At 50.2% G+C, this 15,380-nt stretch overlaps 1 protein-coding gene across 1 annotated transcript; it reads right to left on the bottom strand.

Annotated features, from left to right (window-relative positions):
* Positions 1-231: 231 nt before the first annotated feature.
* Positions 232-2,061, bottom strand: CDKN1C (cyclin dependent kinase inhibitor 1C). The gene is made up of 3 exons (XM_068399647.1): positions 1,265-2,061; positions 1,042-1,168; positions 232-907 (listed from the first exon to the last, which is right to left on the bottom strand). The coding sequence occupies exons 1-2, from the start codon at positions 1,719-1,721 to the stop codon at positions 1,047-1,049; spliced, it is 579 nt and encodes a 192-aa protein (XP_068255748.1). The 5' UTR covers positions 1,722-2,061; the 3' UTR covers positions 232-907; positions 1,042-1,046.
* Between the last annotated feature and the right edge of the window lie 13,319 nt (positions 2,062-15,380).

Raw genomic sequence — 15,380 nt, 5'->3', positions numbered from 1 at the left:
TGAACTGCAAGCTTCGCGCTGCGGAGGTGAAAGCGCCGTCCCTGCCGCGGGGTCGTGCGTTCCCCGCAGGAAGGGAGGACCCCCCCGCCCCGTCCCGGCAAGGCACAGAGCTGGGCTGGGCTCCACCGCCCGAGCCCCCGGGCTGCCCCCCAGCCCCCCTCCGCTCCCCGCCACCCCCGCGACGGCGTCTGCCCAGCACACACCAAGCAACCTTGCAGAGGTTTCCTGGCTGTTTTTATTTATTATTATTAAAGTTGTGGCATTATTTGCAATGGCAGTGGTACAGAGCGGCTCAGGAACCATTGAAACAGATTTGTCTTCAAGTAAAGTCTAAAAATTGTTTTGATTCATAGCTACATCTTGTGAATGCAAAAAAAAAATCCCACTATAAAAATAAATTTACATTTTGTAAATAACAAAAGCAAATATAGTGCCCTTTGGCTTAACCAAAAGAAAAAAAAAAGACTATTGGATGTCAAAGTTATCCACATTTCTGACATAAATAGAAAATATAAGTTAGTATAACTCTTAAAAAAGTTTTGTACAAATATACACTTGCTTTTTTCTTTTTTTTTTTTTTTTTTTTTGCACTGAGAGCTCAGCAGAGATTAAACATTTCATATAAATGACTTTTAAAGCTTTACACTTCTGGCCAGTGTACTCACATTAGGCATAATACATTTCTATATAAAACGCAATACATTGCACAGTCGTTACGTTAACACTGCTCCGTGCGCGGTCGGCGGGCAGGCGCTCCGGCTCCGCTCCGGCTCCCGCTCCCGGTCCGGGCGAGCGCGGGGGGGGGCTCTCGGCTCGCCGCGCCGCCCGCCCCGGCCCCCCGCACCTCCGGGGGCGCCTTGCCTCCGGGGATGGCGCGCCTCTCCCGTGGGTGCCGTAGTGCAAAAGTCTGGGGAGGAACAAAAAGGAGAAGAAAACCAAAAATAATCAGGGGGGGTAAAAAAAAAAGCAGAAGGAAAAAAAAAAATAAAGAGCGACGCAGAAAGCGCCCGGACACCCCCGCCCGCCCCCGGGGCGTCTCACCTGGCTCACCGGAGCCGCTTGCGGGGTGTCTGCTCAGCCGGCACGGCGGCGGGGGGCGGCGGGCAGCTGGCGGGACGCTCCGCCGCCACCTTGGGCTCCGCCGGCCTTTTCCTCCTCGCGAAGAAATCTGGATGGGGGACGGAGAGGCAGAATGGAGGGGTCCGTCAGCCGCTGCGGCGGGACGCCCACGGCCCCCCACGCCCCCCCAGCACCCCTCACGCACCTGTGATGCGGGCTGTCGGGCCCCTCCGGCGGAGCCTCATGCCGCGACGGCGAGGCGCGGCGCGGTTCTCCCGGCTCAGGCGCCCCCCAGGCCCCTTGACGGCGGCGGGGGGGGGCGGTGGCGGGGAGGGGGGCGCCCGGCGGAGGGGAACGCGGTGCCGCCCCACCTGCAGCGTCTCCCGGTAAAAAGCGGGCACGGCGCCGCCCTCCACCTCCTCCCAGCGCAGGCGGCCGGGCCCCGGCAGCGGCGTGTCGGTGTGGAAGTTGTAGTCCCAGCGGCGCTGGTCGTCCTCCCCCATCTCCCGCAGGCGGTTCCGCAGCTCCCGACCCAGCTCCTCGTGGTCCACGGGCCCGAAGAGGCTCCTGCAGACGGGGCTGCGACCGTGCCCGGCCAGAGCTCGCCGGGCTGAGAGGCGCTCCAAGGCGGCAGCGGCGCCGGAGAGGTGCACGTTGGACATCGCCGCCGGGCAGGACACGGGGTGGGTGGGGTGCGGTGGGCTGGGAAGGGGGTGGGTGCCCCCCCGCCGCTCCTCGCCTCACGTCCGGTCCTGTCCCGTCCCGTCCCGTCCCGTCCTCTCCGCGCTCCGGCCGGCCCTGCCTCCTGCCTCCCGCCTCTGAGCCCCTGCCCCCGGCCGCCTGGCTTTTAAACCCCGCTCCCCGCGAGTGCGAGCAAAACAACTATTAGCATAATAGTATTTCCCTGCCATCGGCCCACCGCGATTGGCGGGGACCCCCCCGCCGCTCCCCGGCCCCCAGCGGCAGCCCTCCTGCCCGCGCCCTCCATTGGCTGCGCCGGGCAGCCCCGCTCCGCCGCCGGCCGCATTGGCCCGGCCCGGCCCCGCCGCGAACCGGGGGGGGGCGGCCCCGGCGCTGGCCCGGCCCCGGGGGGCGGCCGCCCCGCTCCTCGCCCGCCGCCGGCACCGCTCCCTTTGTCTGCCGGCAGCCGCGGCTCTGCCGCCGCTTCTTCTCCGGCCACTTTCGGGATTGTTTTTTTTCCCCCCTCCGTGTTGCCTTTTCAGCACGTGGGGGTGTGTGTGTGTGTTATTGTTATTATTTTTATTATTATTAATGTTATTATTTTTCCGAGGGGTGTCGCCGGGAGGTTTTTCAGCATCCGCGGGGCGCGGGGGTTTGGGGCGGGGGAGGTGATGGCGTGTGGAAGAAAACGGGATCGTTTCTGGCTCGGGGTGTTTTTTTTTTTGTTACGCTGTTGCAAAACAAAGCGAGATGTTTGCAGATTTCAAAACAAGCTGAAGGCTATTTTTAAAAATAGGGCTTCTCAGCTGCATGGAAGTAATAAGTTGCAGCCTTACTGAATAGAAATACATGAAAACCACAGCATTTTCCTCTCCTGACTTTAAAACCCACAAAATACGTGTTTGTTCACTGCAGATGAGCTAATCTCGCCATTGTGTTGCCAAGGATCAGCTGGCTTGTGCTTTACATTTTCTGCAGGTCACTGCAATCGTTGCCTTTTGTTGTTTTGGGATGGAGGAGTATGAAAGGAAAGGGAAGGGGAGCATCATTGACACGGTGCTAAAATTGGGCCCAGAACATCATCGTAATTTTGATGCGCTCCTCAGAGGCTTGTTACCACAGTGAGCTTTTCATCTGCTAACAGCAAGGGAAAAAATGGACCTTTATCACTCTTTGAGCATTTGGGGACAGCCTGGCTCTCCATATACCTGCAGCTCTTGCCTCTGGGAAACTCGAACCTTTGAGCAAAGATGACTTGGATGGTTTTATTCCCCAGAGGGAATAAAATTAATTTTAAATCCCAGGGTGATGCTGGCTGTGCAGAGATTGCCCAGGTGCTGGCTTACTGCAGGGCTGGAGAGGTCGCAGCTTTAGGCCCCTTAGGGCGATGGTGACCGCAGGCAGGTGTCAGCTTCAAGAAGAGGGACAATAGTCTTTGCACCCATGGAAAGCCCTTCCTTTCCCCCAACTGGGCCAAAATAAGTCATCTTCCTCTGTGCTGTTTCCACAGTCAGCCCACATCTGTGACAGAGCAGCCCTCCAGCACCGCTGAGGGCACTCGCTTCTGTCCTTCACAGAATCACAGAATCACAGAATGTTAGGGATTGGAAGGGACCTCGAAAGATCATCTAGTCCAATCCCCCTGCCAGAGCAGGATTACCTAGACCATATCACACAGGAACGCGTCCAGGCGGGTTTTGAATGTCTCCAGAGAAGAAGACTCCACAACCTCTCTGGGCAGCCTGTTCCAGTGTTCGGTCACCCTCACCGTAAAGAAGTTTTTCCTCATATTTATGTGGAACCTCCTGTATTCCAGCTTGCACCCATTGCCCCTTGTCCTGTCAATGGATGTCACTGAGAAGAGCCAGGCTCCATCCTCATGACACTTGTCCTTGCCACACCGGTGAGGAGCCTGGGGCAGCCAGGACAGCTCCTGTGGACTGGCAGGTACTGCACCTTCAACGGTGCTCCCAAAGACCGGGCACGCCAGGAGAGACCAGCAGCGCCCATGGTTTCAGACCCATGGACCTGGGGTTGGCCATGGCTTGTGCAGAGAGGAGGTTACAGCCTGGCTTACAGCATGGGAAGGGTCTTTCCATGCTTGGGCTGCTGAGCAGTAAGACACCACATCAGGTTTGGTCTCCTGAAATAATTTTCTGATGTCTGTGGGGGCAGGTGGGCTGCTCAGCTGGAAAGGTCTGTAGCTTTGCGGTTGAGAGAAGAAGACACAGTGAATGTCTTCAGGGTGCGGATCCCCGCTTGCTTCCTGGGCAGGCATAGAGTCATGCCTGGCAGAAGACTGCCAGCTGACGGACCACTCCCATTTCACAAATAGTGGTAGCACAGGTATTTTAGGCTATATGAAGGCATTATTTTTAAAGATACCAGTTTAGATGTGGTATTCTCAACAGATGCTTTTGGTTTCCTGTGTGAGCTGGACCACAACCTATCAATGTGGCGATTTTAGGTAATTACCACACTATCCTTTCCTTCCCAAAATGGCCCTTAAGGATGGCCATGTGGAAGTCTCCTGGCCTGAAGAATGTAATGCAGGGAGCAGGTCAGAAGGCTCTCCTGGTTCCTCATCACTGAAAGCACATCATCTTAAAAAGCAGGAGGTGAGCATCAGTAAGCAAGGGTTCAGCCAGGGAGAGAAGGGGTGGGTCCCGGGTCAAGCTGGAATGATTGAGGAACATGTTGAACATGGCACGGTGTTCAGCTGGTACTTCTCTCAGCAGCCATCAGACGCACCTCTCGAGATGTAGGATTGGGTGGTTTTAGAAATAAATGTGCTATGCGGAGAAAATGCCTTGAGTTCCCCGAGAAACCTGCTGAAAAAGTGCCCTCTATTCAAGACGCGAGCCAAATGGCAATGGCTGGATCCCTGCAGACAGGGCCTCTTTGTGAGGAGTCCTCATGAACCTGCTGCCATCCTCCCCCAGCGCTGGGAGAGGCCAGCGGCTGCCTTTCCTGTTTTCTGCCTCCTCAGTTTTATACATTCCTGCAAGGCAAGCCGAGCGAGCAAACTTCCCTGCTATTCGCAAGATGTGGGCGTGCCCTCTGCAAAATCCACATTGTGGTCCTTCCAAACCGTTTTTCCGAGGTTAGCCGATATTTGCGCAGTGCCTGAGGGATGCTAGGAACTACGGTTTGAAGGGGGAAGTATTTTCAGGGGTTGCCTCGTGTTTGAGGCCGCTTCACCTTCCAGCTCACCTGGGAGGTAAAGCAGCTCGAGTTTGAGGTTACCAGCTCTTTTTTTTTTTGAGTTCGCCTTCCTCACTGCTGCTGCTCCCCATTTCTTTGACCTGTTTTTTTGGTCCCATTATACACTTACATTTTAAGCTGGTGGTGACAGATCTGGGGACTTTCCGCTCACAGTCGCCAGTTCTAGCAGCACCCATGCTTCTCTTCTGCGTGGAGGCAGAGAGCATCCAGCCCATTTGAGGGCTGCACAGAGAGGTGTTTTTAATTTAGTGAATTTGTGAACTCTAAGGCCACAGGGGTATGTTATGATCCTCTAAACCAGCAGTTTGCCTAACACGAGCCACAAAATCTTACCCAAGAGCTCCCACCACCAAGCCCATTAGCTTCTTTAGAAATTCCTGCTCCAGAATACTGAGCAGAGTAATTGCCACTATGGTTAGAACAATGCCCCATAAGAATGAAACATTTTTGCTCAAAATATCCAAGTCATATCTGCTTATGTCAGAAAAAAACAATGACTTTAACTAGCGTGTACTCCTGCTGGCTGCTCCCCTTTGAAAGGGTGAGGGGAGGGAAAGCAAACTCCTTTATGGCTTGTGCATCATTGCAAAGGGATTGCGATTGCAAGAGGTTTATTGCATTTGCCTGTTCCTGTTTGGAAAGAGTCCAGGCTGACCGTCAGAGCCAGGGCTGAGTCTGATGGCGTGGCAGATAGGGGAAGAGAGGTCCTTGCACTGTAAGCTTAGCAAGGAGTAACCGAGGAAATTTTTTAGGAAGTTATGAAGGAAACAAAAGAGAGAGCCTCAGCGCTGGCGTTCTGATGGGGCTGGTTGTTGCGCAGCTCCAGGGTAACTTCTGCAGCACAGAGGGCCTGGTGAGACAATTTGTGTATGGAGGCGAACGGGTGCCCATGACATGGTGCCACAGAGGAGCACTCCTCTGTCTTCTGGAGAGTCAGGGCGACCATCTCCTGCACGAATTGTCCTCAGCCTGTTGTTGGGCCCCTGAGACTCGGAGGTTTGTGCTTTGCTCCCTTCTCATTTCCTTTAATACAGCGTTATCGTATACGCTCAACGACGTTTAACTCAGGATTCTTCAAATGCTGTGTGATCCACATGCAATTGCTGCATTTCAGAACGTGTTATATTCCATAATTGCTTTAGCAGAGACACAGACCAATAAACATTGGCACTTTACCTCCCATGCACTTCTCTTTTACTGTGTGTGTGAGATCACAAGCAATTTGCAGTTTTGCATTTATACCAGTGGCAATTTTCTGTGGTACTTTGGAATCCTGCTTAAATAAACCTATTGCAATTAAAGTTCAAGTTAGCGCAGACTGCCCTAACTTCTCATTGAGGCTTTTTCACCAGCAAAGTGACACTTCAAATTATTAAAGTCTGTGTAAATTCAGAATTTTACATTTCTTGACACAGTCGTAAAAAGTCAAATTATTACATTTGATAGCTAGGCAAAACCATGCTAGTTCAGGGGTTAAAATGGGGAAAGATACTCTGAAAAAAATCTGGTCGTTTTAATTTAATTTGAATTGCTTTTCTCAGAAATATGCAAAAGCTAACATCTCAGAAAATGCTTTGTTTCATTTCATTTAGTTTTTTTTTTAAATTATTCTTTCTGGTCTTGGTTGCTAAAAGAAGAGCTAGCCTTCCAGTCCAGCTGCTGCACATCAGCAGGGTAGCACAAAGGTAAGCAGTGAATTTAGCCTCATCTACTGATGGACCTGCCAGTGCACCAGGGCCATTGCATTCTCTCCTCACAATCTTCTTTTTTGCTTTCCATCATGTTGTTTTACTAGATGAAGTCCACTCACCATCTGGCCCTTCATGACTGATTGGAAGCCTGACTCGTTTGCGGGATGCTCTCCATGAACCACGATGCAGTCAGCCTTGCAGACACTGTGCTGTTAACTCGGAAAGCAGGCTGGGAACGGCGGGTACCAAACAGTATTTTGGGCTCGCGGTACATGCACCCATGGAGGGTGGCTCTTTTTTTGCTGACTGTGTGTGTAGTCATATTTGAGCAGCCGTTAAATACTCTGTTTATTTATACGCCCTGCGTTTCTGTTGGTATCATTTCTGAGAAAGTCATGCTCTACGCTCGTAGGTACTGTTCATTACCACTCTCTGTATCAAACGAGAGGTTTGTATTTTGCTTGTTTTGACATTCCCCTTGCCTTTGGTCTTGATCCACGATAATATTATTTTTGGAGTAGCTTTTCATGGGTTATTTCTACTTTCTGTAGGAGGGTGGTGGTGAAGGGGCCATTACACAGGTTTTATTTTTGGTTTCATGTTTCTTAAGTAAACAATTTTTTTCATGCTGATAGCCTTGAGTCCTGAAGGGAGATTGTTCATGGCCTCGACTGTTGCAGAGGGGAGGTGCCTGATCCAAAACCAAGCCCAAGAGCAGCAGTAAGTGCATCAGGAGTATCTGCAGGTGGATCTCAGCACATACCTACGGGAAACAAAATCTAAGAGTATGAAAAAACAACCTAAAACACTAGAAGATTCTTGAAATCTGACTATGAAAGCGACAGACTTGCAAGAAATGGAGGGTGTCTAAAGAATCCTGATAAAGACCTTAAAAACAGTTTCAAGGGAGAGTAAGTGAACCCAAGGCTTAACTGCCCCACTCATGTCCTCTTCTCTGCCCCTGGCCACCTATTCCTGCCTGTTCCAGTGCTGGCCGGAGCCCTGGGTGTACGGCCCCGGCGCGGGCAGCCGAGCTGATCAAAAACTGACCCAGGCAATAAATGTGCTCCGGCCTTGCTCTCCCTCCCCCTGTCTGCCCCTCGCCTCTCCACGGCTCGGGCCAGGGAGGTGGGGCCAGCCGGAGCCGCCGTGCATCCTCACCCGCCGCCAACCTATGCCTCCCGGCCCGGCTGCTGAAGAACGAGAAGCACGGCGTGCCCCCCGGTTCTCCTGCGCCGCCGCTCCCCCCCGGCCGGGGGGCGGGCTGGAAGCCGGGCGGTGGCGGCGGAGCTGCCCGCGGGATGTCCCCGATGTGCGGGGCAATGGTGCCCTCTAATGTCGGCTGGGCCCGGGAGAGGCGGGCGCTCCCCCGGCCCTCCCCCGGCTCGCCCCAGTCCACCCCCGCCACCGCCCCGAAGCCGGGGGTGGGCTTCCAGCACGATCCCCCCACCCGCAATGCTTTTGCAGCCGGGTGGCTCTCCGCATCTCGGAGACCCCCGACTTGTCGCCATACTCTCCCGTGACCCAGCCCCCGGGGACATCTGCGCTTGACCCGGGGACGTCGGCTGCCGTTCGATGCCTCGCAGGAGCTCTTGGCCGAGCTGTAGGTAATGACGCGCTTTCTCACAGCTCGCCGGGAGAGCTCTGGGTAAGGTTGGCCAGGGGAGGCTGCTCTCCAGGCCACCAGCCTGCAGACAGCCCTTGCAGCTCAAGGGAGAGCAGCTTATTGAAACGTGTGGATTTCAAATCTATGTGGCATGCACAGTACTTCTAGAGTAATAGAATATATTGTAGCTTTATTCACCATCCTCTAGTTTTTTTCAAGTTGTTCTTAGTCCATATGATTCCTTAACAAGATTTATGAATAGAAGAATACATTCACTGTATTCTGTGAAAATTAGGGTTAAGGTATATCTTGGCAATCATTCATAGAATCATCGAATGGTTTGGGTTGGAAGGGATCTTAAAGATCACCTAGTTCCAACCCCCCTGCCACGGGCAGGGACACCTTTCCACTAGAGCAGGTTGCTCAAAGCCCCATCCAACCTGGCCTTGAACACTGCCAGGGAGGGGGCATCCACATCATTTCTGGGCAACCTGTTCCGGTGTCTTACCACCCTCACAGTCAAGAATTTTTCCTAGTATCTAATCTAATTCTACCCTCTTTTAGTTTAAAACCATTAACCCTTGTCCTATCACTACACTCCTTGGCAAATGAGTCCTTCCCCGGCTTTCCTGAAGGCCCCCTTCGGGTACTGGAAGGCTGCTATAAAGTCTCCCTGGAGCCTTCTCTTCTCCAGGCTGAACAGCCCCAACTCCCTCAGCCTGTTTTCATTAGAGGTGCTCCAGCCTCCTGATCATCTTTGTGGCCCTCCTCTGGACTTGCTCCAATGGGTCCGTATCTTTCTTGTGCTGTGGACTCCAGAGCTGAATGCAATACTGCAGGTGGGGTCTTACAGGAGCAGAGGGGAAGAATTACCTCCTTTGACCTGCTGGCCATGCTTCTTCTGATGCAGCCCAGAATATGGCTGGCTTTCTGGTCTGTGAGTACACATTGCTGGCTCATATTCAGTTTTTCATCCACCAGTACACCCAAGTCCTTCTTCTCAGGGCTACTCTCAATCCACTCATCACCCTGCCTGTATCCATGTTTGGGATTGCCCTGACCCAGGTGCAGGACCTCGTACTTGGCCTTGTTGAACATCATGACATTTGCACGGGCCCGCCTCTCCAGCCTGTCAAGGTCCCTCTGGATGGCATGCCTTCCCTGTAGTGTATCAATGACACCACTCAGCTTGGTGTCATATGCAAACTTGTTGTGGGTGCACTCAGTCTCACTGTTCATGTTCCTGACAAAGATGTTAAATAATACTGGTCCTGATATGGACCCCCGAGGGACACTACTTGTCACTGGTCTCCACCTGGACATTAGGACATTGACCTCAATTCTTTGAGTGTGACCATCCAGCCAATTCCTTATCCACTGAGTGGTCCACTTGCCAAATCCATTTTAGAGACAAGGATTTTGTGTGGGACAGCATCAAATGCTTTGCACAAGTCCAGATAGATGATGTCACTCTTCCCTTATCCATCAGTGCTGTAACCCTATCTTAGAAGGCCACCACATTTGTCAGGCATGATTTGCACTTGGTGAAGCCATGTTGGCTGTCACCAATTACCTCTCTGTTTTCCATATGTCTTAGCATAGTTTCCAGGAGGATCTGCTCCATGATCTTGCCGGGCACAGAGGTGAGACTGACTGGCCTGTAGTTCCCCAGGTCGTCTTTTTTTCCCTTTTTAAAAATGGGGCGTTATGTTTGTCCTTTTCCAGTCACCAGGAACTTCACTGGACTGCCACAGCTTTTCAAATCTGATGGATGGTGGCTTAGCTCAATGATAGCTCAAACCCTGGAAGTCCAAGAGAAGGAGATGCAGTTGTAGAGGATGCGGACCTCGAGACACATACCTGGTTTCATGCAGGGCTGGCATGCCTTGGGGAGCCCCATGATCTTTGTCTCCTCTACATCTTTCTGTGGCTGGTCCCGTCCCTAGGAGCGGGTGGCAAGGTATTGAGGTGCTGTGGGATCTGGCTGTTCCTTCTCGCTCCCCAAGTTGGATTCCCTCTTCTTATTTGCCTCTCCCTTGGGGCTTGCTCCCTCCTTTCCCTGCGATGGGGTGTTGAGATATCATGGAATGATGTAGTGTGATGAGATAATTTCTCCCCCCTCCCCACCTCCTGGCTTCTTGTTTGTATTCTTTAATTAATTTATCTTCTCTCCTACAGCTTTACATTTTCTTTTAGAGTAGTAACTTTCTGAAGACACAGCACTAAAATTTTATTTGCTCTTTATCTTGAAAAGCAATCATTTTATAATCTCCCTGCTAGATTCATAGCATTAATTTTGCTGCAAGCTTTGAATGTGGGCCAAACACAACCCAGCCAGTGGTGAACCTGCAAAGGGAGTGGTTCGACGAGCTCCCTTGGGGGAGTCCATCATGTTCGTTTTACAGCAGTTTAACTATATTAAGGCTGCCCTGCCTGCAATATGGTATGTATTCCTACAGAGCAGGGAGTTAATTGTACCTGGATCCATCAGCGCACTATAAACACGTTTATGTCATGCAGAACAATTAGTGCTGTGACTCATTGCTGGGAGCTCAGCCTGTTTTATATATGGGGCAGCATTTAAGCATTTGTATGTGCCACCCGCAACAGCAGTCAACACAGATCCCACTAACGTTCAGCATCACACAGATTCAAAGAGAAACCAGGTGCCATATCCCCTAATAGAGCAGAGGAGGTGGAAGACCATGGGTAACAGTGGCTCAAAAATTTTTTAATGGTTTGCATTACATCCACTGATATAGCTGTTTCTTAATGAGCCAGTTCTCGAGTTTTGGACAGAAGCTGAAAGGACCTGGTACATTGGGCCATGGTCAGAAACGTTGCTAAATACTCTGATTACATGTGATTGCAACGTCCTTTGGTAGATGATGGAGGCCAGGAGAAAGCTGCTTTTTTTCCTGCACTGTGACCAGCTTTAAAAGTTACGCTTACCAGCTGCTCTGCCACTTCTTGCAGGAGCTATTGCTAAAATAAGTTCGTAGGGCAGAGAGCTCCAGGTGCCTGACCCTCAGTTTCAAGTAGGGTGAGTTTTGGGCTGAGTGAGGACAGGAGGATCAGGCAGGAAGAGATGCACTTGTACCTGACTCTCAATTCAACTTTAATTTCATAAAGGTGCAATTAAAGACACACCCAGGTGCTCTGCAGGCTAGCAGGCATCTCACTGTCCCCCGGTGAGCACGCTGTCACACATGAAGGTACTTCAAAATGACACGGTTCAAAATTCTTCTAGTGTGAACCATGAGCCACATTCTCAAACATAGTCATGACTGAATGAGTCTGAAACAAACGTTTTCGTACCAGTAAAAGCAGAAGAGGAGCTGGATGAAAGACCTGAAGATTAAATCCTGGCAGCATGGAAATCAGAGGCAAAATTCCTGTTGAATTAGGGTCAGGGTTTCAGCCTAGAGCCAAGTAATCCAGCTCTTGCAGCTCTTCTTAAAGTAAAAATGAGTCAGCTGGTCATCGTTGGTGTTCAAAGGGAAAATACAAACCAGGTGAAATCATTTAAGCTAACAGTGGCCAAGTGGTAGTGAGTTTGCTCTGGAAGGAAAAAAAATATATCTGGAGGTGCTCTGTTTATAGAGTCTTATTGCTTTCTACATCAAATGCACTTGCTTTGCAAGTAGGAGAATGGCTTTTTTTTTTTTAACTGCCAGCCCACAAATTTAACCTAGAGCCTTGCCTTTTCATGCACCACAACTGCTAAGCAAGATTTTCTGCTGACCTGCCCCTGCAGTCCTGATGAGGTCCTCAGCCCCTCTGCAGTCCCACGGCTTCTGAGGGTACCTCCAGCGGGATTCAAGGCGGTTGTTGCTTCATCTGTGCAGAGCTGGCTGAATTGGGCAAATGATTTAATCGCTGAAGCTCAGGAGGAATATAACCCACCACTCCCCTGGACATGCTGGGCAATAAATAAAAGGAATAAATCCTTATTGTTTTGTCTTGAAGGTAACGAGGAGAGAGCCTGGGCAGAGCTGCTGAGTAGATTGGTGTTGGTTTTCATAGGAGTCTCCAGGACCCAGACAACATGGGAACCCAGGGGAATTTCTTCCTAGCACACTCGCTGGGGCAGCTCTACACAGGTAATCCCATTGCTGTCTGGTAGGGCGTTGGGAAAATGAGCTGGGATAGACCCCTTTTTCTAGAAGTACTTTTTATTTGTTTTGAATATCCTAACTATTTGCAAAATGCTCAGTCCAATTACTGCTTTGGCAGGAATGGTTCTTAACCAGATGGATTGAAAATTTGCAGGACTTGCCTGACTTCTGGAAAAGCCAGATGATGGATCCTGGTTTTAGTGCATGAAGACTTTGATGTAGGCAGTTGTGTGTTCCAGAAATGGAACACGTAAACTCGGGAGCAGCGCTCCAAGTGAGCTCTTCTTGGGGTTTTTTCACCCTCTCTGGAGTGTGAAAAAATTAACGAATGCCAAATGGTACCGATAGTAGTAAGTCCAGCCCAAGACTGTGCAGGCATTGCTGTTTTATGCCAGCCTTGCATTTAGCCTTAGGAATGGCCTAGAATTAGGCAGCAATGTCAAAGCAGAAAGCCTCAAAAACAAATATTGCAACAGAAAATGTATAGCACATCCTGGCCACAGACATTATCCAGCCTCCCCATGAGCAGCAGCCAGCTGCAGTTGGAGCTGGCAAACTCTTGTTCTTTGGCAAGTTCAGAAGCACTAATTCCCTCTCTGTGCTCTTTCCAGGGCATAAATGCTTTTGCCACTCCTTGAGGAAGGGTCTGGGTCTCTCTCCTTCTCTGGTGGCAAGCCTGTGGCAAGTCCATGGCAAGTGCTAATACCTTTGCTCGATGACAAAGAGTCAGGGGGGTTGTGAACCTGCGATCATCTTGGGGACAAGCTTTAAAAATTTTTTTAAAATATTTTTAAAAAATAGATAGCTCTTAGGGATTTTCTCTTAGGAAAACTTCTGTGTGCCACTCATGTCCCACTTTAAATCGCTCCTGATCCCAGGGTTGGTTCCTAACAGTGTGCAAAGTTTGCTCTGATTCTTTACACAGAGACAAATTTCGTTCATAGCTCCTGGTGGTGTTCCAAAATAATTCTGAAGAATTATTGTAAGCAATGAGCTTTCAAGAGAGTGACACAATTCAGCAGGTTTGGGGAATTTGTCTGATTGATGTACCTGTAACATGTTAGGAACGCATCCTCATCCTTTGCTCTGAAGAAATGCCATGCCTATAGAGATTGAACTGGAAAGAAGTGAATAGTACCATGCAGGTGCTGGCCTCTTAACAGCGAAGTTTCAGATGTATTTGAAGTGGATCTTGTTCATATGATGGAGTAGATTGACTGTAGGGATGTGTCTTCTAAACTTTTCCACCTTTTATCTATCTGTCCATGCTAGAGTTGTATTCAGTTTTCAACATTGGTTTATCTGAATTACCTTGAAAATTTTCCCCAAACTGCTGTGAAGATTCCTGATATCCCACTTGAGAGCCATTAGTAGGTCCCCCCTACAACCTCAGCGTTAAGGATCCTATGAGGAAATTCCACCTCCAGAAAAGGAGGTTTGTTTTCTTTTTGTCTCAGGCAAATTCAAGAGAGGGTGGATGGGAAGGCCAGGAGGAAGCAGTGAAGGGTCTCCAAAGCCTTCTAGTGGTTTGAACAAAAAACCAGCAGTTTTGGGACAGTCTTCCCTCTTGTGTTCCTAACTAAAATCAAGATTGTAATCATTCTCCCCAAGTAGACCTGGCTATAGCCTTTATCGTTTATGCAGGGGATGCAGACCTGGCTGGTAGAGAGGATACCTCCAAGGGCTGGTGTCTTCTAGAGCTTTAAAAACTTTGTTTTTCCCAGGTGAGTTGGATGACAGGCAGGAGTGTGTGCTCTGCTACAACTTGTGACAGTGCAAACTTGGGGGTTTGCTCTGACTCTACAAATCCCATTCAAGCCTTCAGCTGAAATGAGGTGGTTTTGCTTCGAGTGAGAAAAATAAGGACCTTGGGTGAGGCTTTGGAAAGCATTTACAGCCCAGATACACCAAGGGGTGTCTAGCCACATTTGTGCATTTTGCCACTTCTGGGCTGCTGATAAATGCAGCTCTGCGTGATTATGGATACCTCCATCCCACTTCTTCCATCCATAGGCAACAAATATCTGCAACATAGGGTTGACCTCCACCCACGTAGTGGATGGAGCCAGCTGGGCACAGAGGCAGCCATCCCCTTTCCTCTGCATCCCATGTTGGCTCCACACAGGTCCCGAGTCCACATGGAGAAACCAGTCAGCAAAATGGAGCAAGGCTGGGAGGGGACATGCCTCCCCTGGCCCTGAGCAGGTAAGGATTTGCCTGAGGATGTAACACAGGCCCTCCTCTGCGCAGGGAAGCCATGTCCGGGATGTGCAAGGGTTTACAGACACATGCTTTGCCCTTCTCTAATTGCATTATGCAGAAACATACATTAGCAGAAATACTGAATACACAACCATATTTTCTCTGTGCTGTGTATAGCCTCGCTGGAAGGCTAACCGACAGAGAGATTCTTGTTACATTGTGTTGCTGGTGGTCTCTTGAATGCTCGAGAGTTATAAATCAGGCAATTGTTTGATTCTGACACAGGAAAATGTTTTGGTAAACGCAGGAGGCTTGAGACTAGCTGAAAATGTCTGGGGCTCCCATTGTGTGCAGAATGTAATGTGTGCAGAGGAAATCTGCAGCATTCCTATGGCAAACCACAACAAGAAGCTCCATACAGCCCCAATCAGTTGCAATTCTCATATAAATTATAATGGCTTAAATGTTATTTAAATGATAAACAGCTTTTGCATTCCAGACATTGCTGTGATTCCAGAAGGTGGGTGTATAATACCAGCTGAATGAAATACTGCATATTGCAGGCTAAGTATGAGGCTTTGTTTGTGTGTGTGTATCCTTTTTTGTCACATCTAGCATATTCTTTGGCTGTAAACCTTGGACTTTTAACGCACTGTGTGTATCTTGGAGCCCAGGGCTTCATCCATTATCCAGCAGCGAGTTGTCTGAAGATCAGTCACGCCAACGTGCCAGTAAACTGAAGACGCAACCACAGAGGCAGCAGAAGCATCCATCGCTTCTGGGCCGTCACTATCACTT

The sequence above is a fragment of the Nyctibius grandis genome, chromosome 4, assembly GCF_013368605.1.
Source record: "Nyctibius grandis isolate bNycGra1 chromosome 4, bNycGra1.pri, whole genome shotgun sequence".
NCBI lineage: Eukaryota > Metazoa > Chordata > Aves > Nyctibiiformes > Nyctibiidae > Nyctibius > Nyctibius grandis.
Note: the sequence above shows the minus strand (reverse complement) of the source record. Positions and strands in the feature narration are given on the sequence as shown.